General features: G+C 44.6%; 1 protein-coding gene across 1 annotated transcript in view; it reads left to right on the forward strand.

Moving 5' to 3' along the window:
* Nucleotides 1–27,999, forward strand: part of LOC124805498 (protein O-mannosyl-transferase TMTC2-like) — a 941,575-nt gene that overhangs the window by 44,592 nt on the left and 868,984 nt on the right. The window contains exon 2 of the mRNA XM_047266062.1: nucleotides 15,958–16,171. Within this exon, the coding sequence (XP_047122018.1) occupies nucleotides 15,958–16,171 (214 nt within the window). The remainder of the gene's footprint in view (nucleotides 1–15,957; nucleotides 16,172–27,999) is intronic.

Here is a 27,999-nt window from a genome sequence, read left to right on the forward strand (position 1 = left end):
TACACACAGTTTCTAACTTGAATACTTGAGTTATTGTGTTAAACGTTTAGCTCAAGATTATACCTCTTAATGAGCAGATTACGAGAGCATTTTCGATTTTTAAATTGGATCAATAATTATATGAAGTACTAAAGTCAAAATACTGTTTTCTCTGGGAGCTGATAGATAGGCAACCTGTGACTGGAACCGGATGACCGGGTGAGCAGGTTACCATTTCGGATATTAATGATACAGGCAACTGACAATCAGCCCTTTGAATATGGTTTTGCAAAATGTGGCCAAATTTGCTATGTCTTTCTGCTCACTTCGCATAACTGAAGGATAGGGATTACCAGAGGAACATTCACACATGTGCTGATCTGAAGTGCAGCATATGAAGAGAAGTAGCCAACATACCTACGGACATGCTTTTTTTCTGCTGTGCAGAATCATATCCTGCTCTTTCAAACTCTTCTGGACACTGATGGGCGCCATATTGAGCCCCTTTTGTAGCAGTAATGGCACCGGTAAGTAACGGTATGACGCACCGTAACAGCACTTTACCAGTGTTTCAGCTGAATTCATTCTGCATTATTTCTCTACCCCAGAAATTAATGTTACCAAGTGTGGTAGTCGTACGACAATTAGTTTCCGTGTTATAACGTGTTAAATAGATAACCACCCTGTATTTATTTTGATAAGTAATGGTTCTATAACAGTCCCTTGGGACAGACCTCAAGTTACTTTTACGTCTGAAGACTTTTCTCCATTCAGAATGACAGTCTGTTTCGTGCTTGCTACAAACTCTTCAGGCCGATCACGCAGTTGGTCTGCTGCCCCCTAAGCTCATAATTTGCTCTTTATGCCGCAGAGCAGAACTGTATTGAATACCTTCCGGAAGTCAAGAACCACGACGTCTATTTGGGCGCCTGTATCTATGATTTTCTGGGTCTCGTGGGCGAACAGAGCCAGCTGGATTTCACAAGATCTTTGTTTTCAGAAGTCGTGTCGGTTCCCAGAGAGGAGATTTTTGGCTTCCAGAAAAGTGGTAATACGCGAGCATAAAGCATGTTTCAAAATTCTAGAACTGACCAACGTCAGAGATATAGACCGAAGGTTTTGTGCGTCTTTTTGACGACTTATCTTGAAAACGGGAATGACCTGTGCTTTTTTCCAATCATCAAGAACACTCGATTCCTCCAAACGTCTGCGGCACACTGCTGCCAGAAGAGGGGCAAGTTCTTTCACATACTCTATATGCGAACGTATTTTTAATTACATAATCTACATCTACATCGACACTGCTGCTCTGCAAATCACAGGAAAGTGCCTGGTAGAGGGTTCATCAAACGGCCTTCACACTACTACTCTGTTATTCCACTTCCTAACAGCGCACGGAAAAAAGAACACCTACATCTCTCCTTGTGACCTCTGATTTCCCATATTTTACTATGATGATCGTTTCTACCTATGCAGGCCGGTGTCAACAAAATATTTTCGCATTCGGAGGAGGAAGTTGGTGACAGAAATTTCGTGAGGAGAAGATCCCGCCGCAACGAGAAACGCCTTTGTTTTAATGATGTCCACCCCAGATCCTGTGTCACGTCCGTGACTCTCTCTCCCCTATTTCTCGATAATACAGGGTGCGGCAGCGTTCATAGTAGGATATTAAAAACACACAATCAGGCCGTAACTGTAATTTATTTATTACCTCTTATGTCAATTAATAGTCAAAGGTATGCCATTTACTAATGTGTAAGTTATTGTCCATTGTCAAATGATGCCTCCTCTGCATAACACATTCATCTAGGCGGCGTCGGAAGCTTTACGCAACTCGGTGTATTCCCTGGGACATTGCCGACGACAGTTCTGATGCGATCCTTCAACTCAGGAATGGTGGCACAACGTGTTCGGAACACTTCTTGCTTCAGGTAGCCCCAAAGGAAAAAGTCTGCAAATGAAAGGCCAGGTGAGCGAGGTGGCGAGGAAATGTCACGAAAACAGGGCCGGCCGCTGTGGCCGAGCGGGACTGATGACCTCAGATGTTAATTCCCATAGTGCTCAGAGCCATTTGAGCCATTTTTGAACCAAAACGGGAAATTACTCTACCGGGAAATGTCTGTCGCAAGAAATCCATGCAAATTCTGTCTGTGTGCGAGGTCGCTCCGTCTTGTTAAACCATAATTGTTCCACATCGACCACACCTAAATGGGGAAGAAATGAGTCTTGCAGCATCTTTAGGTAGCGTTCAGTGATGACAGTTACAGCCGAACTGCTTTCATCCCAAACAAGTAAGGGCCAATACTCCCAAAGAAAGCAACTCCACACCACACTGTGACTAGAGAACTGTGCAAGAGCTTGATGTGCAGTTCATGCGGGTTTAGATCACTCGAATAACGCATATTCTGTTTATTCACTGAACCACATAACTCGAAATGAGCTTCCTCTGACATCAGGATGCTGTGCAACATTTGTCGATTTTGGCGATCACGCGTGGTTAAACAGAATGTTTCGCGTGAAACCCAGTCGCGAGGCCTAATTTCCTGAACAATCTGCAGCTTAAATGGGTGAAAATGGAGACCTTCGTGCAATATTCTCCTGAATGCTCAATCGGACATATGCACAGTTTGCGCATGACGACGAGCATATCTTTTTTGGGCTACGCAGTAGTGCAGCACGAACATTTTCCACGGCTTCTCTTGTCTGCACAGTTCTTTCACTTCTTCCCGGTTTGCCATTGCAAACAGAACCTGTTGTTCGAAATGCACGTACCCATTTCACAATGGTCCTTCCATCTGGAACTTTCCCATGGCGTTCCAAGTTGAAATGTTGCTGAAATAGACGCTGGGTAGCAATAACTATCAACAGCAAAGGCACGATACTGTGCACTCCACCGCTCCATATCACTGTCACACTCGAAATGGCAGCTCATTAGTAAACGAATGCGGCACGAGGTGGCTCGCATTCCTGCAGTACGTCATTGTACTACGCAAGTCAAATTACGCTATGAACGCTACCGCACCCTGTATAAAACGTGCTTCTCTTCTTTGAACTTCCTCAATGTACTCCGTTAACCCTATGTGGTAAGGATCCCACACCAACCAGCAGTACTCCAAAAGAGGGCGGAAAAGCGTAGTGTAGGCAGGTTCAAAAATGGCTCTGAGCCCTATGGAACTTAACATCTATGGTCATCAGTCCCTTAGAACTTAGAACTACTTAAACCTAACTAACCTAAGGACATCACACAACACCGACTCATCACGAGGCAGAGAAAATCCCTGACCCCGGCGGGAATCGAACCCGGGATTAGTGTAGGCAGCCTCTTTAGTAGACCTGTTGCATCTTCTAAGTGTTCTGCCAATAAATCGCAGTTCCTCACAACATTTTCTATTAATTGTATTTCCTAGATATTTGGTTGAATATACAGCCTTTAGATTTGATTGATTTTTCGTGTAACCGAAGTTTCACTGGTTCCTTACGTCAGTCATGTGAATGACCTCACACTTTTCATTATTGAGAGTTAACTGCCAATTTTCGCACCATACAGATATCTTTTCTAAATCGTTTTGCGATTTGTTCTGATATTTTTATGACTTTACTAGACGATAAACGGCAGAATCATCTACAAACAACCTAACTCTGCTGCTCAGATTGTTTCCGAAACAGCTTATACACATAACGAAGAACAGAGGGTATATAACACTACCTTGGGGAACACCAGAAATCACTTCTGTTTTACTCAATGACTTTCCGTCAATTACTATGAAGTGTGACACCTCTGACAGGAGCCGGCCGAAGTGGCCGTGCGGTTAAAGGCGCTGCAGTCTGGAACCGCAAGACCGCTACGGTCGCAGGTTCGAATCCTGCCTTGGGCATGGATGTTTGTGATGTCCTTAGGTTAGTTAGGTTTAACTAGTTCTAAGTTCTAGGGGACTAATGACCTCAGCAGTTGCCCCATAGTGCTCAGAGCCATTTGAACCATTTGAACCTCTGACAGGAAATCACGAATCCAGTCGCATATCTGTGACTATGTTTCATAAACACGCAATCTGATCACAAGTCGCTTGTGACATATAGTGTCAAAAGCCGTCTGGAAATCTATAAATACGGAATCAATCTGAAATCCCTTGTCGATAGCACTCAGCAACTCGTGTGCATTAAATTTCGGGCATCCAGCCACGCAAATAAAACTTCTTCCACTGACATGGCGGTCGAAATATTAAAGAGCTAGTTGTGTTTCGTAAGATCGATGTTTTCCAAATCCATGTTGACTATGTGTTAATAGATCGTTCTCTTGGAGGTAATTCATAATGTTCGAGCACATTATGTGTTCCAAAATCCTGCTGCATCTCGACGTTAATGATATGGACCTGTAAGTTAGTGGATTACTCCTATTGCTTTCCTGAAATACTGATGTGACCCGTGCAACTTTACAGTCTTTGGGTGCGGATCTTTCTTCGAGGGAGAGGTCGTATGTGTATCCCATCAGGTCCAGCGGCCCTACCTCTGTTGAGCGATATCGGCTGCCTTTTTTATCCCATGGTCACTTAGCTCGATATTTGCGGTTTTGTCGTTTATGGAACGCGTGGAAAGAGGCACTACAGTGCGATCTTCCTCTGTGAAACAGTTTTGGAAAAAGATGTTTAGTATTTCGGGTTTTTCTGTATTGCACTTCGCTTCACAGCCGTTATGACGACAGAGTGTCTGTACAGATGGTTTCGATCCGTTTACCGATTTAACTGTTCCGACCTTACGTCGTCACAAATTGCAGCGACTTGTATTCCTGTGTGTGCCTGTCCCGGACTCGCTGCAAATCGGTAGACGGTTCTTCCGAATTCAGTCGTCGACCAGGAAGGATCAACTACTCGCGCTCTTCTTGCAGGCCGCCACTTGCCGTAACGCTGCAGAGTTGTGTGCTTGCTCCGTATTGGTGAAAATGGCAGTTACCATCAGACATTAATGTTAATTGTATACTACACTACTGTCCATTAAAATTGCTGCACCAAGAAGAAATGCAGATGATAAACGGGTATTCACTGGACAAATATGTTATACTAGAAATGACATGTGATTACATTTTCACGCAATTTGGGTACATAGATCCTGACAAATCAGTACCCAGAACAAACACCTCTGGCCGTAATAACGGCCTTGGTACGCCTGGGCATTGAGTCAAACAGAGCTTGGATGGCGTGTACAGGTACAGCTGCCCATGCAGCTTCAACACGATACCACAGTTCATCAAGAGTAGTGACTGGCGTATTGTGACGAGCCAGTTGCTCGGCCACCATTGACCAGACGTTTTCAGTTGGTGAGAGATTTGGAGAATGTGCTGGCCAGGGCAGCAGTCGAACATTTTCTGTATCCAGAAAGGCCCATACAGAACCTGCAACATGCGGTCGTGCATTATCCTGCTGAAATATAGGGTTTTGCATGGAACGAATGAAGGGTAGAGCCACGTGTCGTAACACGTCTGAAATGTAACGTCCACTGTTCAAAGTGCCGTCAGTGTGAACAAGAGGTGATCGAGACGTGTAACCAATGGCACCCCATACCATCACGCCGGGTAATACGCCAGTATCGCTATGACGAATACACGCTTTCAATATGCGTTCACCACGATGTCGCCAAACACGGATGCAACCATCATGATGCTGTAAACAGAACCTGGAATCATCCTAAAAAATGACGTTTTGCCATTCGTGCACCCACGTTCGTCGTTGAGTACACCATCGCAGGCGCTCTTGTCTGTGATGCAGCGTCAAGGGTAACCGCAGCCATGGTTTCCGAGCTGATAGTCCATGTTGCCGGAAACGTCGTCGAACTGTTCGTGCAGATGGTTGTTGTCTTGCAGACGTCCCCATCTGTTCACTCAGGGATCGAGACGTGGCTGCACGATCCGTTACAGCCATGTGGATAAGATGCCTGTCATCTCGACTGCTAGTGATATGAGGCCGTTGGGATCCAGCACGGCGTTCCGTATTACCCTCCTGAACCCACCGATTCCATATTCTGCTAACAGTCACTGGATCTCGACCAACGCGAGCAGCAATGTCGCGATACGATAAACCGCAATCGCGATAGTCTACAATCGGACCTTTATCAAAGTCGGAAACGTGATGGTGCGCATTTCTCCTCCTTACACGAGGCATCACAACAATGTTTCACCAGGCAACGCCGGTCAACTGCGGCTAGTGGATGAGAAATCGGTTGGAAACTTTCCTCATGTCAGCACGTTGTAGGCGCCGCCACCGGCGCCAACCTTGTGTGATGCTCTGAAAAGCTAATCATTTGCATATCACAGCATCGTCTTCCTGTCGGTTAAATTTCGCGTCTGTAGCACGTCATCTTCGTGGTGTAGCAATTTTAATGGCCAATAGTGTAGTTGGTGCCTATACTTAAGGAAGATTGTACGCTGGTGTCCGAATTTGTTGCGCGTGGTGAGTGGTTTGGCTGATGTTTTTGTGCGGCCGCTGTGGTTCGTTACTTTACGTAAAGATGGTCCGAAGATATGTTAGTGGAAACAACGCTGAATGGGTTGCTGCTGTCTGAAGTTACTGGGGAGCAAGCTGTTGTAGAACTGCGAACGGAGCTGAATCGAAATATTCGGACAAGTTATGTTGTCTGCGTTGCTGGCAGGACTAGTTATTCCAAGCATCATAAAAGCATGTTGTTCGCCACATTCCGAATGGTTTCCTAAATAGAGCAAATTTAATGTACACTGTTATTTATTTTCTGTATTATTCAGACAGTCTCACTGTTTACAACGTACCACAGTAGTGAAGAGGAAGCTGAGCTGTATAATTTGGTAAAGGACTAATGGTAATGGTCTATCAAGTTTCGAAAGTACCTCAAATTGGCCTACAGAAAGTAACTAATGTACAACGCTTACGCCTACTGCAAGATTTTTCTATATTGCTGCGCTTTCTTCGCACAAAGTATTATTCCAAGGCCTTTTTCGTAGGAAATTTAATGCAATTTAGTTTTGTGCTGCAACACGTATTTCGAAAGAGGTAATGATTTTTGGGTTAGTGAGGAAAAACGTACAGAAGTGACATTTAATAAGTTCTACATCGAAAACCATTCGGAATAGGGCGTATAGCCATATCAAGTTTTTTGTTTGGAATTACTAATAATATCACCCCTCAAAGAATGTAGCTTTCCGGCTTACAGCACCACGTATAGCGATTAATCGTCTCTGCAGATGCCTCTACACACGTTTTGCAGGCGCATTTCTGGGAAGGGCTGCAGGAGGAAGAGGTTGGCTTTGCGGTGGTCCCCCCCCCCCCCCCCCCCCCCACACCAGCGTACCGCAGGCATAAAGCGTTCCCGCCGATACTTATTGGGTCCGACGCCACTCAGCTCGTATCCTTCAGCATCTTCTTGAAATTTCCTTTGTGGCAGAGGAAACAGGAAGCGGTGTGGACTGTGGGAACAAGACAATGAACGACCGTAGTCTTTAGGGTAAAATCGCGCCTACTTTTAAATGCAGTGTTGTATTAAGCTGTCGTCATACAACTGAGAACTAATTATGTGTTGCACAAGCTTGCTTTACTAATTCGTCTTAGAGAGGGTCATCTACAAAATTGCGTGTCCTTAGCGTTTTAAGCCGCCCGGGGTAGCCGCGCGGTCTAGGGCCGTCTTGCCACGGCTTAGCGTATGTTAAATTAGTTTAAGTAGGGTGTAAGCCTAGGGCCCGATGACCTCAGCAGTTTGTTCCCAAAGGAACTTATCGCTAATTTCCAAATTTAGCACTTTAAAGCATTGGCTGAAGATGGTGGCTCTCATTTTTTATCCCACCGCTAGTGAAGTTCGGTCTGTGATAAAGTTTCTTGATGAGCGACACCTAGCAATCGAAATCCATGTCAACTATGAAATCCGTGTCATGAGCGGGAAGTCATAAGGAAGTAAACAGTGCTCCACTGGAATAGGAAGATTGCAGTATAAAGTCCCATCGACAACTGGTCATTGGAGCTCAAGCTCTGATTAGAGGAAGGATGGAAAAGGAAATCGGGCGTTGCCTTTGAAAAGAAACCATCCCGGCATTTGCCTTATCACGGAAAACCTACATCTAGCCGTACGGAGATTTGAACCGTCGTCCTCCGGAATGCGAATACGATGTACTAACCACTGCGCCACCTCGTTCGGCCACTGGTGTAAGCAATTTTCAGAAGATCATGAGTGAAAGACCGCATTTCCTGAAATAATTTCTGGTATGTTTCCACGTTGGGTAACCAACCATGGAATCTAATTCTTAAAATTACCTTTAAAGCTTAAACATTGCGGCCTCCTGCCTTTGAAAGGTTATGGTGATTTATTTTGAAATCTTGAAAATTTTATTGTGGATCTTCAGCCGTTTGTATTGCATCTTGTTTATGTTTGTCTATCCACCTTTGCTTTGAGGCTTTCAGCCTAGCTGTCATATACATATAATTCAGTTATTTCATTCGTAATTGTAACTGCGTGTTTTCAGTCACTTTAAATTTTTGAGATTTCTTGTTTGGAGGCCTTCAGTTGTGAAAGATTTGGAGTTTGAAACTCATAGTTGTAAAAGTTCTGCTGTGTGCCGCTTTGGTTGTAAATGTGTTATTAAATTACAATAAATTACTATTTTAAGGTGAAACTGACCCCTGACGAATACACGCTTTCAATATGCGTTCACCGCGATGTCACCAAACACGGATGCGACCATCATGATGCTGTAAACAGAACCTGGATTCATCCTAAAAAATGACGTTTTGCCGTTCGTGCACCCAGGTTCGTCGTTGAGTGCACCATCGCAGGCGCCCTTGTCTGTGATGCAGCGTCAAGGGTAACCGCAGCCATGGTTTCCGAGCTGATAGTCCATGCTGTCGGAAACCTTATTTGGCCCTTTCCACAATCCTAATCACCTGTTCTGCCCAGCGGGTTTAGTTGGCATTGTTGGGTTTAGTTGTAGTGAGTGCAAGGTCTAAGATGAAGAAGCCGTGACATGTTCCTTTAAACCACACTACATTGCATTTTCTTTAAAACAATTTTAAATCGTGCAGTAACAATTTGCTTACTACAGTTTTCGTATCGCGACATTGCTGCTCGCTTTGGTCGAGATCCAATGAGTGTTAGCAGAATATGGAATCGGTGGGTTCAGGAGGGTAATACGGAAGGCCGTGCTGGATCCCAACGGCCTCGTGTCACTAGCAGTCGAGACGACAGGCATCTTATCTGCATAGCTGTACCGGATCGTGCAGCAACGTCTCGATCCCTGAGTCAACACATGGGGACGTTTGCAAGACAACAACCATCTCCACGAACAGTTCGACGACAGTTTTCAAACCCCAAATTCGCCAGTTAAAGTTAATTACAGTGATCTTTCACACAGTTATGATAAGACAGAACTTTAAAACACTTAAAAACTCTGGCGTTTGAGACGTAGTGTATATAAGCGAACAAAGTTTCTGAAGTTGGAGACGTGGTTTTTCGGGAAACGTTTTCCCTGCACCGTAAAAAACCACCACATATTTTGGATTCGCATGTTTTTTCGCGATGCAGTTTTTTTCAGACGACTATAGGAGAAGTGTTGGTTAAATTGCAAGTCTCACATCACGGCCTGACAGTGAGGCGGCTATCTTTCCACAGTTGGTAATATACAAGGTGGCAATTGTTGAACCATATGAAAAAAACGTAAATTATTTACGAACTGCAGCGTGTACACACATTATTCAAAATTTAAAGGTCACTACAGATATTCAGATTTAGGTTATAACATGTTCGATATGCCTGCCATTGGCGATGATGTGGCGCAGACGAATAGCGAAATTCTGCATTACCAGCTGAAGTGTCGGAATATCGATGCTGTCGACAACCTCCTGAATGGCTCTTTTCAGCTCAGCGATAGTCTTAGGGTTATTGCTGTTCACCTTCTCTTTAATATAGTCCCGCAAAAGTAGTCTCATGTGTTCAGATCCGGAGAATATGGTGGTCAATCGAGGCCTATGCCAGTGGCATAGGGTACCCCAGAGCCAGAATACGGTGTCCAGAGTGCTCCTTCAAGACATCAAACAATCTACTGCTTCGGTGGGGTAGAGCTCGGTCTTGAATGAACCACATGTTGCCGAAATCAGGGTCACTTTGGATAATGGGGATGAAATCATCTTCCAAAACCTTTATGTACCGTTCGGTAGTCATCCTGCCGTCAGGGAATGTCGCACCGATTATTCCGCGACTGGACATAGCACAACAGTGCAACGAAAAACATACTGTTTTTGCCGATGTGGTCAAACACGATTCAATCGAGCTTGAAGTTTCTTCAATGTCGTCACATATGCGTCAGAATTTATGGTGGTTCCACTTGGCATGATGTCCACAAGCAAGAGTCCTTCGGAATCGAAAAACACCGTAGCCATAAGTTTTCCAGCAGAAGGTGTGGTTTTGAATTTTTTTTTCTTGGGCATGATGCCACTCCATTGACCGCCTCTTTATCTCTGGTGAAAAATGATGGAGCCATGTTTCATCACCTGTCACAATTCTTCCAAGAAATTCATCTCCACCATTCTCGTACTGTCCCAAAAGTTCGCTGCATACCTTTTTTCTTGTTTCTTTGCGAGCCACTGTCAACCTCCTGGGAACCCACCTGGCACAAACCTTTTATAACGCAAACACTTTCAGTATTCTGCAAACACTTCCGTCCCCTATCCCAACATAGCGTGACAATTCGTTCACTGTGATGTGTCTGTCAGCAGTCACCAATTCGTTAACTCTCTGCACATTGTCTGGAGTGTGTGCAGTACGAGGCCTGCCGCAGCGAGGACAGTCCTCAATATTGCCGTGTTCGCTTTCATCACGTAACCTGCTTGCCCACCGACTAACTGTACTGCGATCGACAGCAGCATCTCCATACACCTCTTGTGGATGTTTCTCACTGTCTCGCTTTCACAGCACAGGAATTCTATGGCAGCACGTTGCTTCTGACGATCGTCAAGTGTAGCAGCCATCTTGAAGACATGCTGTGACGGCACCACTGACGGGAACAGGTTGAACTAAGTCTGAAAACAAGCGGGAAGGAAATATCTACACTCTAAAACTTTCACACATGCAGAATGAAAACTGTATTTTTACAAAAATAGTGTGCATTTCTTTTGGACTGTCGCTCGTAATTCCCATCAGGCGCCGCGCCCAACATGCAGTTTGAACGTCCTAACGCAAACCGTTCAGAAGTTATGACGATTTTATTTCATGTAGTTCAACAATTGTCACCCTATATCTTACGATACTTCAAAATTGAGTAACTCATTGTTTGAAGAATTTGCAGTGAAGTGAGAGTGCGAACTGTGATTAGTAAACTTAGGGAATCAGAAACTGGCGGTCTACATCTACATCTACATGTACATGATTACTCTGCAATTCACAATTAAGTGCTTGGCAGAGGGTTCATCGAACCACAATAATACTATCTCCCTACCATTCCACTCCCGAACAGCGCGTGGGAAAAACGAACACCTAAACCTTTCTGTTCGAGCTCTGATTTCTCTAATCATTCCCACCTATGTAGGTTGGGCTCAACAACGGAATTCGGAAGAAAAAGTTGGTGACTGAAATTTCGTAAATAGATCTCGCCGCGGCGAAAAACGTCTTTGCTTTAATGACTTCCATCCCAGCTCGCGTATCATATCTGCCACACTCTCTCCTATTACGTGATAATAAAAAACGAGCTGCCTTTTTTGCACCCTTTCGATGTCCTCCGTCAATCCCACCTGGTAAGGATCCCACACCGCGCAGTAATATTCTAACAGAGGACGAACGAGTGTAGTGCAAGCTGTCTCTTTAGTGGACTTGTTGCATCTTCTAAGTGTCCTGCCAATGAAACGCAATCTTTGGCTCGCCTTCCCCATAATATTATCTATGTGGTCTTTCCAACTGAAGTTGTTCGTAATTTTAACGCCCAGGTACTCAGTTGAATTGACAGCCTTGAGAATTGTACTATTTATCGAGTAATCGAATTCCAACGGATTTCGTTTGGAACTCATGTGGATCACCTCACACTTTTCGTTATTTAGCGTCAACTGCCACCTGCCACACCATACAGCAATCTTTTCTAAATCGCTTTGCAACTGATACTGGTCTTCGGATGACCTTACTAGTGGTAAATTACAGCATCACCTGCGAACAACCTAAGAGAACCGCTCAGATTGTCACCCAGGTAATTTATATAGATCAGGAACAGCAGAGGTCCCAGGACGCTTCCCTGGCGAACACCTGATATCACTTCAGTTTTACTCGATGATTTGCCGTCTATTACTACGAACTGCGACCTTCCTGACAGGGAATCACGAATCCAGTCGCACAACTGAGACGATACCCCATAGGCCAGCAACTTGATTAGAAGTCGCTTGTGAGGAACGGTGTCAAAAGCTTTCCGGAAATCTAGAAATACGGAATCAACTTGAGATCCCCTGTCGATAGCGGCCATTACTTCGTGTGAATAAAGAGCTAGCTGCGTTGCACAAGAACGATGTTTTCTGAAACCATGCTGATTACGTATCAATAGATAGTTCCCTTCGAGGTGATTCATAATGTTTGAACACAGCATATGCTCCAAAACCCTACTGCAAACCGACGTCAATGATATAGGTCTGTAGTTCGATGGATTACTCCTACTACCCTTCTTAAACAGTGGTGCGACCTGCGCAATTTTCCAATCTGTAGGTACAGATCTATCGGTGAGCGAGCGGTTGTATGTGATTGCTAAGTAGGGAGCTATTGTATCAGCGTAATCTGATAGGAAGCTAATCGGTATACAATCTGGACCTGAAGACTTGCCCGTATCATGCGATTTGAGTTGCTTCGCAACCCCTAAGGTATCTACTTCTAAGAAACTCACGCTAGCAGATGTTCGTGTTTCAAATTCTGGAATATTCCATTCGTCTTCCCTGGTGAAGGAATTTCGGAGAACTGCGTTCAATAACTCCGCTTTAGCGGCACAGTCGTCGGTAACAGTACCATCGCCACTGCGCAGCGAAGGTATTGTCTGCGTCTTGCCGCTTGTGTACTTTACATACGACCAGAATTTCTTCGGATTTTCTACCAAATTTCGAGACAATGTTTCATTGTGGAACCTATTAAAGGCATCTCGCGTTGAAGTCCGTGCCAAATTTCGCGCGTCTGTAAATTTTAGCCAATCTTCGGGATTTCGCGTTCTTCTGAACTTCGCATGCTTTTTCCGTTGCCTCTGCAACAGCGTTCGGACCTGTTTTGTGTACCATGGGGGATCAGCTCCATCTCTTACCAGTTTATGAGGTATGAATCCCTCAATTGCTGTTGCTGCTATATCTTTGAATTTGAGCCACATCTCGTCTACATTTGCATAGTCAGTTCGGAAGGAATGGAGTTGTCTCTTAGGAAGGCTTCTAGTGACACTTTATCCGCTTTTTTGAATAAAATTATGTTGCTTTTGTTTCTGGTGGATTTGGAAGAAACGGTATTGAGCCTAGCTACAACGACTTTGTGATCACTAATCCCTGTGTCAGTCATGATGCTCTCTATTAGCTCTGGATTGTTTGTGGCTAAGAGGTCAAGTGTGTTTTCGCAACCATTTACAATTCGCGTGGGTTCGTGGACTAACTGCTCGAAATAATTTTCGGAGAAAGCATTTAGGACAATCTGTTTTCTGCCCACCACCGGTTTTGAACAAGTATTTTTGCCAACATATCGATGGAAGATTGAATTCCCCAGCAACTATAACCGTATGAGTGGGGTATTTATTTGTTACGAGACTCAAATTTTCTCTGAACTGTTCAGCAACTATATCATCGGAGTCTGGGGGTCGGTAGAAGGAGCCAATTATTAACTTCGGCTGTTAAGTATAACCTCCACCCATACCAATTCGCACGGAGTATCTACTTCGACTTCACTACAAGATAAACCGGTACTGACAGACACAAACACTCCACCACCAATTCTGCCTAATCTATCTTTCCTGAACACCGCCTGAGACTTCGTAAAAATTTCTGCAGAACTTATTTCAGGCTTTAGCCAGCGTTCTGTACCTATAACGATTTCAGCTTCTGTGCTTTCTATTAGCGCTTGAAGCTCAGGGACTTTCCCAGCACAACTACAACAATTTACAACTACAATTCCGACTGTTCCTTGATCCAAGCACTTCCTGTATTTGCCATGCACCCTTTGAGATTGCAGCCCACCCCGTACTTTCCCGAGGCCTTCTAACCTAAAAAACCGCCCAGTCCACGCCACACAGCCTCCGCTACCCGTGTAGCCGCCAGCTGAGTGTAGTGAACTCCTGAAACTGTTTAGAATATGTCCAGCTTATTTAAACAGTTGTGTTAGTGACTGTGTTTTGTGACGTAACAAGCATCTGTGAGAGGTATGTACGAGGATTATTCGGAAAATAAGGAGCTATCGGTCGTGAAATGTAAACCACAGTGAAAATCCGATGAAGTTTTGCACAAGTGTGTTGGGCAGTGTCTCTAGTATGACCGTCGATCGCGTTACGTCGTTCTTTTTAGTTCTGAGCACACAGGGAGCACACAAAGACGCCTAGAACAATAGTGTCTCCCGCCAAGTACGAGGGCCTCGTGAGAAATTTCGCCTGAAGCTATGCAGGCAACACTACATAACTGTCGTGCGGTTTCTTCTTCAAGACAATCCTCAGTCGTATTCTGCAGGGGCAATTAAGATGCTCCTGCATCGTTTTCCAATGGAAATGTTTGATTACCCACAATACAGCCTGTAATTGTCTCCCTCTGAATTTCATCTCTGCTCATATGAACCGCTGGCTATGAAGACAACATTTTGGCACAGACAACGAGCTGTAAGCCAGCGTAGAGAATTGGTGGAAAGCACTGGCGGCTGTCTTCTGTAACGTGGGTATTGGAAAATTGGTACAACGCTACGACAAACGTCTAAGTTTGATCTGCGACTATGGAGATAAGTATCTGGAAGTTGTAGTTAACTGTTGCAAATAAAACAGTTTTGATTTTCACTGTGGTTTCCATTTCGTGACCTATCGTTCCTTACTTTCCGAATAGCCGTCGTATATGGACATACCTATTTGCACAAGGTTCATGATGTTTTTTAAATATGTTAGTTACGACATACCTTTTATAATGTGCTGATTTTAGTCCACGACAACTTGGCGAGAGATCCATCGAAAAATGGACACGTTTCATAACAAAAGATTTTTTAAAGCCTGAAGATAACGAAGTCTGTCGAAAGCGGTTGTTTTAAGTAAATAAATATTATGCTTATTGGCTGTTATAGTAATAATAATGTGTGTGACGAGGGCCTCCCATCGGGTAGACCGCTCGCCTCGTGGAAGTCTTTCGATTTGACGCCACTTCGGCGACCTGCACGTCGATGGGGATGAAACGATGATGATTAGGACAACACCAGTCCCTGAGCGGAGAAAATCTCCGACCCAGCCGGGAATCGAACCCGGGCCTTTAGGATTGACAGTCTGTCGCGCTGACCACTTTCCTTTTTTTTTTTTTTAAATCTCGTTTTGTCCGTTTTCGTTCGTTGTATCTGTTCTGGGCGGACGTCGAAAGACACCCGTTTCAGTTCGTTGTTGATCAATTAACTCAGTTTTTTTATTACAGAGGGCAGCTAGCCCTCTGACCGAACACGCTGTGCTACCGTGCCGGCTAGCCACACAGCTACCGGGGGCGGACTATTGGCTGTTGAATGTTTCTCGTTAGTAAAACAGATCAGTCCTTTGGTCTTCTCAAAGAGAGATAATTAATTTCGCTTGATTTCTTACCACCTCCCCCCCCCCCCTCCCCGCCCATCTGAATTGCAGTGATAAAATCTGCAAAACTAATTATTACTCTTGGTAACTTTCCGATCACTTTGTACCGAAGAATTTTTTGGCGCCGAATCCGTAACGTAAACAAAGAGAAGCAAAGAAGTGTCGGACTCCAACAGGTGCGCGTGGGTCGAGGGCCAGCGCGTGGCCGCGGCCGTAGTGCGCATGCGCGTGTTTTGCAGGCGTGCAGCCGGCGGGCCGGCGTGCTCTCCGCGTCGCCAGTGTGGTGGCTGCACCCATGCGGGCAGCAACGCGCGGCACCGCGGCGCCACCGCCGGCGTCCAAGCCTGCGGCGTCGGCGTCGTCTCGCGTCGACTGGGCGTGCGTCGCGTCGGCAGCGCTCGCCGCCCTGCTCTACGCCGGGACGCTGCGCGCCGGGTTCGTCTACGACGACAAGTGAGTGACGTGCCACGCGATACTCCAGTGGTTCCAGTTCACAAGCGACACCTCTCTGTCCGCCGTGTGCTCCGAAAATGCGATTGTTGTGGCGGGACACTGCGTCGTCTCTCCATTTTACTTATCGTATCATTCCATAACTTTTTAAATGACGTATTATTCTCCTTTAACTATTACTAGTTTTTAATTCACTATTGCAATTTCAGCATTTGTGCATTTTTCAAGTTTCTACAAACCATAATACAACGTAATCAGAAAACTATCATGTGTGATTAATAGTAGGTACAGTAGATTTTTGCAGTTTGACATTGTCAGACTTCCAAGATTTGATGTTATGTCACACAAACAGGATAAAAATGACATTCTTAAAGGGACGTCTCACTGTCGATGGTAATGCACTCATTGGTTGTTATTAATGACACTACTAGTTTTGTCATTGACGTGGAGCTCGGCCTACAGCAGGGATACGAACGTAAGATATACGTAAATGGAAAGGTAACTAGTCAGCAGTCCATAGTCGATCGTGATAGTCCATTTTATGCACCGTAATCTTGAGGGAACTCTGTACATCACGAACGAGATTTACTTGTCTAAAAGTTTCTATTTATAGTACATTGATATATATTTCTAAAAATCTAAGAACAAAACTATTTGTGAGGGGAGTGTCTATTTTGGTTGTTCTTTGAAGGCGCTATAAATCTCAATGTCAGTGTCCGATAATTAGCACGTCTCTACCCTATACAGCAAGGTACATACTCATTACGTTTTTATTTCTTTCTCATGACAGCTGGCATGTCAGTGACAAATCTACCAACGTCATTAGTGACAAAATATGGCCATGACACCATCGAAAGTAACGCAGTCCTAGAATAATGTTATTTTTAACCCTTCTGTATGACGCAAAATCAAATCCTGTAATGTTAAGAAACTGCAAAAACTGCAGTACATGCTTTTGATCTCAATATGTCTTTCTCGATCGTTTCATTATGTTTTTTAGACGATTGAAACTGGCACGCATGCCGAAATTGTAATAGTGAAACAGGGACAGTAACAGCTAAAATCGAATATTACGTAATTAAAGAAAAAATATAGAACCTGTCGAATTCGTATTATACGAAATTAATTTCATAGTATGTTTAACGCTGATTTGTTATTTTGTCTTTAATGAATTGTGTCACTTTCTGCTCGTGAGCTACACTGTGCGGGAACCATATGCGAAGTGCAGTCATCGGATAGCGGTATGCACAACTACAGATGGCGGCACTGTTGCGTACGGCATTAAAGGACAGTGCGTTGGCAGAGTTGTCGTTTGTACTCAGGTCATTCATGTAAAGGGCTTCCCCACGGCACAAATTAACAGAATGGGAGTAGGAGCTAGACGCAAGGGACATTCCATTTCGGAACTCGTTAGGGGATTCAATACTCGGAGGTCCAGTGTCAAGAGTGTGCCCGGAATACCAAATTTCGGGCATTACCTCTCACCACGGACAACGCCCTTCACGTAACGAGCGACCGAGATCAAACAGCGTTTGCCCCGGGGTTGCCAGTGCTAACAGACGAGCAACACTGCGTGAAATAACAGCAGAAATCAGTGTGGAACGTACGAAGAAGATATCCTTTAGAACAGTGCGGCGAAATTTGGCTTTAGTGGGCTTTGGCACCAGACGACCGACGCGCGTGACTTTGTTAACAGCACGACATCGCACACAGCGCCTCTTCGGCTCATGACCTTATCGGCTGGACCATAGCCTGATCAGATGAGTCCCGATTTCAGTTGCTAAGAGCCGATGGCGGGTTCGAGTGTGGTGCTGACCCCACGAAGCCATGGATCCAAGTTGTCAGCAAGACACTGGTGGTGGCCCCATAACGGTGTGGGCTGTGTTTACATGGAATGGACTGGGTCCTCGGGTCCAACTGAATCGATCATTGCCTGGAAATGTTTGTCTTCGGCTACTTGGAGACCGTTTTCAGCCATTCGTAGACTTCATGTTCCATGTTTTCGTGGATGACAATGCGCCATGTCACTGGACGACAGTTGTTCGCGACTTGTTTGAAGAACATTCTGGACAATTCAAGCGAATAATTTGGCAACTCAGGCCGCCGGACGTGAATCCCATCGAACATTTATGGAACAGAATCGAGCGCTCAGTTCGTGCACAAGCTGCTGCACCAGCAGCACTTTCGCTGTTACGGACGACTATAGAGGCAGCATGGCTCAGCACTTCCGCAGGGGACTTCCAACGACTTGTTGAGTCGATGCAACATCGAGATGCTGCACTACACCAAGCAAAAGTATGTCCTACACGGTATTAGGGTGTACTCCATGACTTTTGACACTTCAGTGTACAGAAACTATATACTGAATGTCAAACGTCAGAAGTGGATCAGCGTGGTGTGCCAAGTGTTTTCGTGTGAGGAACCCTTTGTTTCCAGTGGATTATTAGAGTAATTTACTCAGATTGCTACCCCCAATTGCTTTTTTTAGTTGCATGGCGTACAAGACTTGCTTCTCTTTGCACCTGAGTGTAGCACGAAATTTACATCGCATTTCTAAATACTGCGTGTGACTGGGATAAGTGCACATATTTTTGTATGTGCCACCTTGTTGTGTACAGATGAGTGTGTTCGTCGCTTTTCCTCTGCTTCCCACAAAATTTACGACCTTATGTTTTCTGCACGCCCATAACTGTGCCACTAAGTTTACTATGTCTTCCAGTGTAGACTAACCGTTTTCCGTCCACGTGTCCATGGTTCAACAGAACATGCTGAACAGGGGAAAGTAAGCATGAAAGACTTGCTCTTGTCTGGTCCTGGCGGAGGCTCGAGTCCTCCATTGGGCATCGGTGTGTGTGTTTGTCCTTAGGATAGTTTAGGTTAAGTAGTGTGTAAGCTTAAAGACTGATGACCTTAGCAGTTAAGTCCCATAAGATTTCACACACATTTGAACATTTCCGGTCTTGCCACATGTAGTTTGAGGTACTAACCAAATTAAAACACACTGCTCCTAATGGTTAAAATTATTAATCTGCAAATGAAGCAAATGCTAATACAATACTTTTCAATACACGGCCCTCAGTCACCAATAGAAATATCTGCACTTGTACAGGGCTATTACAAATGATTGAAGCGATTTCATAAATTCACTGTAGCTCCATTCATTGACATATGGTCACGACACACTACAGATACATAGAAAAACTCATAAAGTTTTGTTCAGCTGAAGCCGCACTTCAGGTTTCTGCCGCCAGAGCGCTCGAGAGCGCAGTGAGACAAAATGGTGACAGAAGCCGAGAAAGCGTATGTCGTGCTTGAAATGCACTCACGTCAGTCAGTCATAACAGTGCAACGACACTTCAGGACGAAGTTCAACAAAGATCCACCAACTGCTAACTCCATTCGGCGATACTATGCGCAGTTTAAAGCTTCTGGATGCCTCTGTAAGGGGAAATCAACGGGTCGGCCTGCAGTGAGCGAAGAAACGGTTGAACGCGTGCGGGCAAGTTTCACGCATAGTGATGTGAAAGATTCAGTGTTTAAACCTCCTCTACCAAGAAACGTGCCAGAACTGCGAGCTCACATCAACAATGCTTTCGAACTCATTGATGGGGACATGCTGCGCCGAGTGTGGGAGGAACTTGATTATCGGCTTGATGTCTGTCGAATCACTAAAGGGGCACATATCGAACATTTGTGAATGCCTAAAAAAACTTTTTGAGGTTTTGTATGTGTGTGCAAAGCATTGTGAAAATATCTCAAATAATAAAGTTATTGTAGAGCTGTGAAATCGCTTCAATCATTTGTAATAACCCTGTATGTGTTACACCCATTCTGTCGAATGGCCAGCTCATTCACCAGGTGTAACAGCGATAGACTTTTTCTTCTCTTGTTGCTGATGTACTTCAGATTCCATGGATTGTTAAGTCACGGGGAGAGCGATATGCGCCGGCATGTGAAGCGAAGACGTGCTGGACAGGGAAGACGTACGAACAAATTTTTCAGCTGTAAGTGCTGCAAACAACACTGTTTTAGACTCTCTATCAAATGGGTGGATAAAATGCAACTTTACACAACAATTTGTTCGTGACGGGAAACAAATCCACGTATGTCCTATCGAATTGTGTACCAAACGAAACATGTGACGTGCAATATTTGTTTGCGCTTTGTTCTATCTGCACATTGTAAGAACTAAATTGCAAATACATACTGAAACAGCAGAGAAAGAAAGGAAGAGAAACATGTGATGGCTCTCAGGAGAGACGCCAGTTATCATCTGCTGTTGGGTAACATCGTTGTTGCACTTCGCTTCGTGCTGTACGTTCTCGTTGTCTGTTCCTGTACATGTGAGCTCTGCCAGAGTTCACAAATGTTCAAATGTGTGTGAAATCTTACGGGACTTAACTGCTAAGGTCATCAGTACCTAAGCTTACACACAACTTAACCTAAATTATCCTAAGGACAAACACACACGCCCATGCCCGAGGGAGGACTCGAACCTCCGCCGGGGCCAGCTGCACAGTCCATGACTGCAGCGCCTTAGACCGCTCGGCTAATCCCGCACGGCCCAGAGCTCACGGCAGGAGACGTAGAATCAAGAAATCTGTTGTGACTTGGCAAGACAGCCAAGCCACTATGAGGTAGCCGAAAGGCACGCGTTTAAGCTCACGCAGGCTGGCGTGAGGTCTGGAACAGTTAAAGGAGTTGAGTCTAGTAAAAAAAGTACGTAGCTTCTGGAATACTTAACTTTAATCCATAATTGGTGAACATCGGTCTGACAGTACATGCATCACAAGATAAGTAGCAAATGATAATGGCGCCTTGCTAGGTCGTAGCAAATGACGTAGCTGAAGGCTGTGCTAACTATCGTCTCGGCAAATGAGAGCGTAATTTGTCAGTGAACCATCGCTAGCAAAGTCGGCTGTACAACTGGGGCGAGTGCTAGGAAGTGTCTCTAGACCTGCCGTGTGGCGGCGCTCGGTCTGCAATCACTGATAGTGGCGACACGTGGGTCCGACGTATACTACCGGACCGCGGCCGATTTAAAGGCTACCACCTAGCTAGTGTGGTGTCTGGCGGTGACACCACAAAATCTTTTAACGAGGTTGTCAGCTACGAGCTCTGTAGCTCAGTGGGAACGTTTGCTATACTGACAGCACAAAAATTTCGTATTACGTGTATTTTCCCTTCTGCGCAAGTAGTTTAACGACAATACAGCCACAAAGGTTAATGGGACAACAGATCGAACAAATTTCTTATTGAGTCACCTGAGGCTAAACGTTCGCCTGCCGCGGTGGCCAGGCGGTTCTAAGCGCTCTGCCCGGAACCGCGTGACTGCTACGGTCGCAGGTTCGAATTCTGCCTCGGGCATGGATGTGTGTGATGTCCTTAGGTTAATTAGGTTTAAGTAGTTGTAAGTGCTAGGGGACTGATGACCTCAGTTGTTAAGTCCCATCCATAGTGCTCAGAGACATTTGAGCCATTTTGAGCTAAGCGTTCCTCATGCCAAACAAATCTGATCACTGTCTGAGAGTTTGTGGACTACCTACTCCCGCTGTACATCACAAAAGGACACAGTGAAACATTATGAAAGCTTCATTGTTATCGAGTAAATAGTGTGATAAGAGGATTTGAGACTCGCTTTTTTTCTGAGTACCAATTTGCTACTCAAAGGTCATTGTGGTTAGACGGTCAGTGCCTAGATCAAAGAACAAGGGTGAGATCCTCGACAATAGCCGATATCTCCACAGGCGAACACCCAATCATTTTCAGAACACAAATTTTATACGCCTGGAGAAACTCAAGTTTTACATCGGTTCTGACGAAAAATCACCATCATGACATAAGTGTTCTCCTCCGTTTGTTTTTCGGAAGGGTCGCCAATTGACGAACATCAGCGGTGGATCCGAATGTAACATAGCACAACGAGTGGTCTTGGCAGAATACTGCATTACTTGCTGTGTACCTTGTAGACTCAACCTAATCTTCCTCTCTCAAACTCACGAGTGGTGAGTCTGGAACAGAAACGAGAAGCAAAACCAAAATTTGAATTAACAGGAGTAGATAATCAGCAACAAATAGCATCAAGAGTGAATAGAGTACCAGTCCAGCGTTGTCGAACGTGGTCACCACCCAGGGTAGAACGTCGTCTACATCTACATCTACATCTACATCCATACTCCGCAAGCCACCTGACGGTGTGTGGCGGAGGGTGCCCTGAGTACTTCTATCGGTTCGGGACTCCAAACGTTGTGGTGCAGGGAGGCATGTAGTGTTGCATGGACGCACTGACCTGCAACACAGTACATTAACCAGTCAACGGTATTGTGAAACCGTATTCCTTCCCCATGTTCGTCTTTTCAGGGGTGCATTCGCTCTGACTTCATTTTTAAGGATGACAAAGCGCAACCACATGAACAGCGCAAAAGCAACAGCATTTATAATGAGGGGATATTGGATGAATGGAATGGCCTACCCGTTCCACCGACCAAATCCGATCGTGCGCGATATCGGTTGCGTTGGGGAGACTTATTTCAGCACATGCAACAACGACCATCAGTTGTCATCGGCACTGGTGAAGAAATGTAACGCCCTAGAACAAGAATTCATTACCCCTTACCAGTATTGTAGCCAGCATGGAAGCACATTGCAGACCATGTATTGTTATCATCTGTGGTGACCACACAACCTACACCACTGGCCATTAAAATTGTGACACCAAGAAGAAATGCAGACGACAAACGGGTATTCATTGGACAAATACATTATACTAGAACTGAATGTGATTACATTTTCACGCAATTTGGGTGCATACATCCAGAGAAATCAGCACCCAGAACAACCAGCTCTGGCCGTAATAACGGCCTTGATACGCCTGGGCATTGAGTCAAACAGAGCTTGGATGGCGTGTACAGGTACAGCTGCCCATGCACCTTTAACACGATACGACAGTTCATCAAGTGTAGTGACTGGCGTATTGTGACGAGCCAGTTGCTCGGCCACCATTGACCAGACGTTTTCAATTGGTGAGGGATCTGGAGAATGTGCTGACCAGGGCAGCAGTCGAACATTTTCTGTATCCAGAAAGGCCCGTACAGGACCTGCAACATGCAGTGGTGTATTATCCTGCTGAAATGTAGGGTTTCCCAGCGATCGAATGAAGGGTAGAGCCACGGGTCGTAACACATCTGCAATGTAACGTCCACTGTTCACAGTGCCTTCAATGCGAACAACGTGTAACCAATGGCATCCTATACCATCACGTCGGGTGATACGCCAGTATGGCGATGACGAATATACGCTTCCAATGTGCGTTCACCGCGATGTCGCCAAACAAGGATGCGACCACATGATGCTGTAAACAGAACCTGGACTGATCCGAAAAGATGACGTTTTGTCATTCGTCCACCCAGATTCGTCATTGAGTACACCATCGCAGGCGCTCCTGTCTGCGATGCAGCGTCAATGGTAACCGCAGCCACGGTGTCCGAGCTGATAGTCCATGCTGCTGCAAACGTCGTCGAGCTGTTCGTGCAGATGGTTGTTGTCTTGCAAACGTCCCCATCTCTTGACTCAGGAATCGAGACGTGCCTGCACGATCCGTTACAGCCATGCAGATAAGATCCCTGTCATCTCGACTGCTAGTGATACGAGGCCGTTGGGATCCAGCACGGCGTTCCGTATTACCCTCCTGAACCCACCGATTCAATATTCTACTAACAGCCATTGGATCTCGACCAACGCGACCAGCAATGTCGCGATACGATAAACCACAATGGTGATAGGCTACAATTCGACCTTTATCAAAGTCGGAAACGTGATGGTACGCATTTCTCCCCCTTATACGAGGCATCGCAACGTTTCACCAGTCAACGCCGCTCAACTGCTATTTGTGTATGAGAAATCAGTTGGAAACTTTCTTCATGTCAGCACGTTGTAGGTGTCACTACCGGCGCTAACCTTGTGTGAATGCTCTGAAAAGCTAATCATTTGCATATCACAACATCTTCTTCCTGTCGGTTAAATTTCGCGTCTGTAGCACGTCATCTTCGTGGTGTAGCAATTTTAATTGCCAGTAGTGTATTAAGAACCACGTCCTAAATTTCTTAATACCCAGGGTACCATCATGAATCGCAGTGAGTTCAGTGTTATTAATGTCGTTGAAGACACGTGTCACTTCTGTTCGTATGATGGCACAATTTTTTTTGTACTAAAGTATTGCAGTTCTTTCAATGAATGGTCCAAATTTCATCTGGCTGTGTTACTCGGTGGTGATACATCGTGGGAAAGTTACTTTCACCCTTACGGTTTGTACACCAGTGTATACGTTTTCCCTTCTCATTCCAGACATCCTTACTTCAGAACATGCAGTTCAGTTGTTTCCCAGACGTGATCGATAACATTTTTGACGGAAATAGCTTCTGCCATTTTTACGCTTAAGAACGTCCGCAGAAAAATGTACGCCTCTCGTCAGGTTTCATCGCTTGCAACAACTGTAATCTGGGTTAATATTACTCTGTTTTCGTAGGACTTGGTGCAAGGTCTCCAGAGGGTTTTTGTGCTTTTGAGAGGGCCTCTGCTGAGACTTGTGAATACCGCACAACTACCAGCGTACGTTCTGTGACGGCTTCACTTTTCTCTGGTCGGTCAAGATGATATTTCACATCCACCCGGCTGAGCGTATTTCTTTTAAGTACATATAGGAACTACTGCAAACAGCCATACGTTTTGATATACCATAATATAGACACTTTTATACAGTTAGACTATGTAGAAGTTTCTTTGAAGTAACATATCTGTACACATACGACGTTCTTTCGTACAGAGTATCAGCAGCCGATGTAAACAGATGTGTCTGCCATCTTATTTTGAGTTAGTTTCATGGGACAGTATGAATTGTAAAAGAAAACCAAAGGAGGGCCTTTCAGAAAGTAAGTACCGGGTGATCAAAAAGTCAGTATAAATTTGAAAACTTAATAAACCACGGAATAATGTAGATAGAGAGGTAAAAATTGACACACATGCTTGGAATGACATGGGGTTTTACTAGAGCAAAAAAAAAAGTTCACAAAATGTCCGACAGATGGCGCTGGACAGCAAAACGTCAGTGACTGCTACCGTGACGGGTGAGAGGTACGCCGATATGTTACAGAATCGCATCATCCCCAGCCTGGCTGATAAACACCTGCTGGAACGTACGATGTTTATGCAGGATGGCGCTCCACCCCATGTTGCTAGACGCGTGAAAGGTCTCTTGCGCGCGTCGTTTGGGATGATCATGTGCTCAGCCGCCACTTTCGTTATGCTTGGCCTCCCAGGTCCCCAGACCTCAGTTCGTGCGATTACTGGCTTTGGGGTTACCTGAAGTCGCAAGTGTATCGTGATCGACCGACATCTCCAGGGATGCTGAAAGACAACATCCGACGCCAATGCCTTACCATAACTCCGGACATGCTTTGCAGTGCTGTTCACAACATTATTCCTCGACTACAGCTATTGTTGAGGAATGATGGTGGACATATTGAGCATTTCCTGTAAGGAACATCATCTTTGTTTTGTCTTACTTTGTTATGTTAATTACTGCTATTCTGATCAGATGAAGCGCCATCTGTCGGACATTTTTTGAACGTTTGTATTTTTTTGGTTCTAATAAAACCGCGTGTCGTTCCTAGCATGTGTGTCAATTTGTGCCTCTCTATCTACATTATTCCGTGACTTATTCAGTTTTCAAATTTATACTGACTTTTTGATCACCTGGTACAATAAGGGTCACACTGTGTAATCACAAATATTTTGTTATATTTTAGGACAAAAATGTAAAACCTGCAAGAAGTTGACGCTATCATCTGACGATGTGCTTTTACCCGAAACTATTATAATAAAACCATTTCAGAAAAACTTGTGGCTGGCTGTAGTATTTTCTACGGCGTAATTTACGAAAACAGTTGCGGTGTTCTCCAACGGAAATGGGTAAAATAATAAAGATTTTCTCTTCCGTATCGCGCAAGGCAGTTACTTGTAAATATGTTATATTAATAATTATGTATTCGACGTAAGATACTTTTTGATCGCAGTTTATCGGACGAGTTTCAATCGTTCGCTCATCATAGACAGAAGCGATGTATTGCTTTTTAGAATCTCCTTATATGATTGATTTATGCAATTTGCATAAGAAACTTATACGAAAATACATTTGCCAGTGGCAAATTTGGTCAACAGCAAGGCGCCTCTTCACACGCACATACACACACACACACACACACACACACACACACACACACACACACACACACAGTTCACTCACTCACAGACACAAACAAACTGACATTTGCGTTTGTGAAGAAAGTAATCCATAACAGTTCCTTTATGTTGCTCAGTTTGGGTGCTGTAACACACTGAAGAGCCTTTATTTTAACGACAAACTAGCGTGTCTTTATGAGTTCAACAACGTTCATATTGGCGAACATTCACCTGTCCTTGTGGTAAGGTTTACTCTGCGGATTAGTAATGCATTTGGGAACGCCTCGGTCGACACGCCAGTGAAGTATGTCAGAGGAACTTCTTTGTTTGCGGACAGAAACGGTATGCAGCAAAACAGACTCAAATGAATGAGAAAGTCATTTCGGCCGCTGTGCTCGATAACAGGAAAGCAATGTCGGTAATTCTGGACGAAGTGAGGCGCTTGTGTTGAGACTGGACTCGGACAGCGGTCTGTCTGATATAATTATTCAATCCTGTCTTACGTTACTTCGCATAGGTTTGTATTCATATGACGCATTCAAACGTACTGAAACGTCAACGTATGGCCACAACACTCTCCTTGCTAATTTAATGAGTCAACAGTTGCTGAACCAGTGAACATTGATTGACAGATTGTAAATTATGGTCACAGGCACAGCCCTCAAAGAAAATTTTGCTACCGCAGTGCATAAGGTGATTCTAATTTTCTGTTCCATGTAAAAGATGTCTCTCGTGAATGGTGTTTTAAGATGGTCTTGCGCAGTACATACGTCAGTGTTGATTTTCCTCGGATGGCCAATGAGAGCAGCGAATCTGTCATGCTGTCTATAAACTGCGTTAACGAAGCAATCAGTCAATTGCATTTTGTCTCTGGTCTGTTCATCCTCTCACCTTCTCAAGCATTTCTTGTAATTCCTGATCCACCTTATTCTGAGGCAAATGTGGCGAAAAAGAACGGAAAAATTTCAATATCTGCGACCTGGCTGGTAGCCGAATTAGCCGTCGCCTATTATTTGTTACCAACAACCATCCCAACACCCTCCCTCCCCCAGACGATCTTTAAAGTTTAAAACTCCCACGCAGGGATTTGAAATTACGTTTGAAGCTTGTTGGAAGTCGCCAAGCGCTCTCATTGTCTGATGATGGATGAATATAGTCTGAGTAATTTGCGCGCCGTGCCACAAGGCATATTTTTTCTAACTTTGTTGACCGACTTGTTAATTTAAAATTTTATTCTAAGTTTATGTTTCTTAATGAGTAGATTATGACAGAATTGTACATTTTTAAATTTGATCAAAATCGGACGTTAGACAAGCAACATGTAATTAGTGGCCGTCACTGGTTGACCCTTCTAACTTTTTACTAATGAAGATCATTATTATTGTTATTATTATTAGTCGATACAAACGCATTATATAACCAGCTCAAAATACAGCAACGTTAATATGCAATGTTTGCGATCGCTACATTAAAAACGAATTCACCTGTAGAGAATGTGCGCAACTTCCAGTGGCTGGAGGAGAATAGGTACGCTATAGTCGAAGAAAAGCCTCGCATGGAGACAACAAGTGTTGCAGAAAGTACGGTAAGTGGAA

Source organism: Schistocerca piceifrons, chromosome 7, assembly GCF_021461385.2.
Source record: "Schistocerca piceifrons isolate TAMUIC-IGC-003096 chromosome 7, iqSchPice1.1, whole genome shotgun sequence".
Taxonomy (NCBI): domain Eukaryota; kingdom Metazoa; phylum Arthropoda; class Insecta; order Orthoptera; family Acrididae; genus Schistocerca; species Schistocerca piceifrons.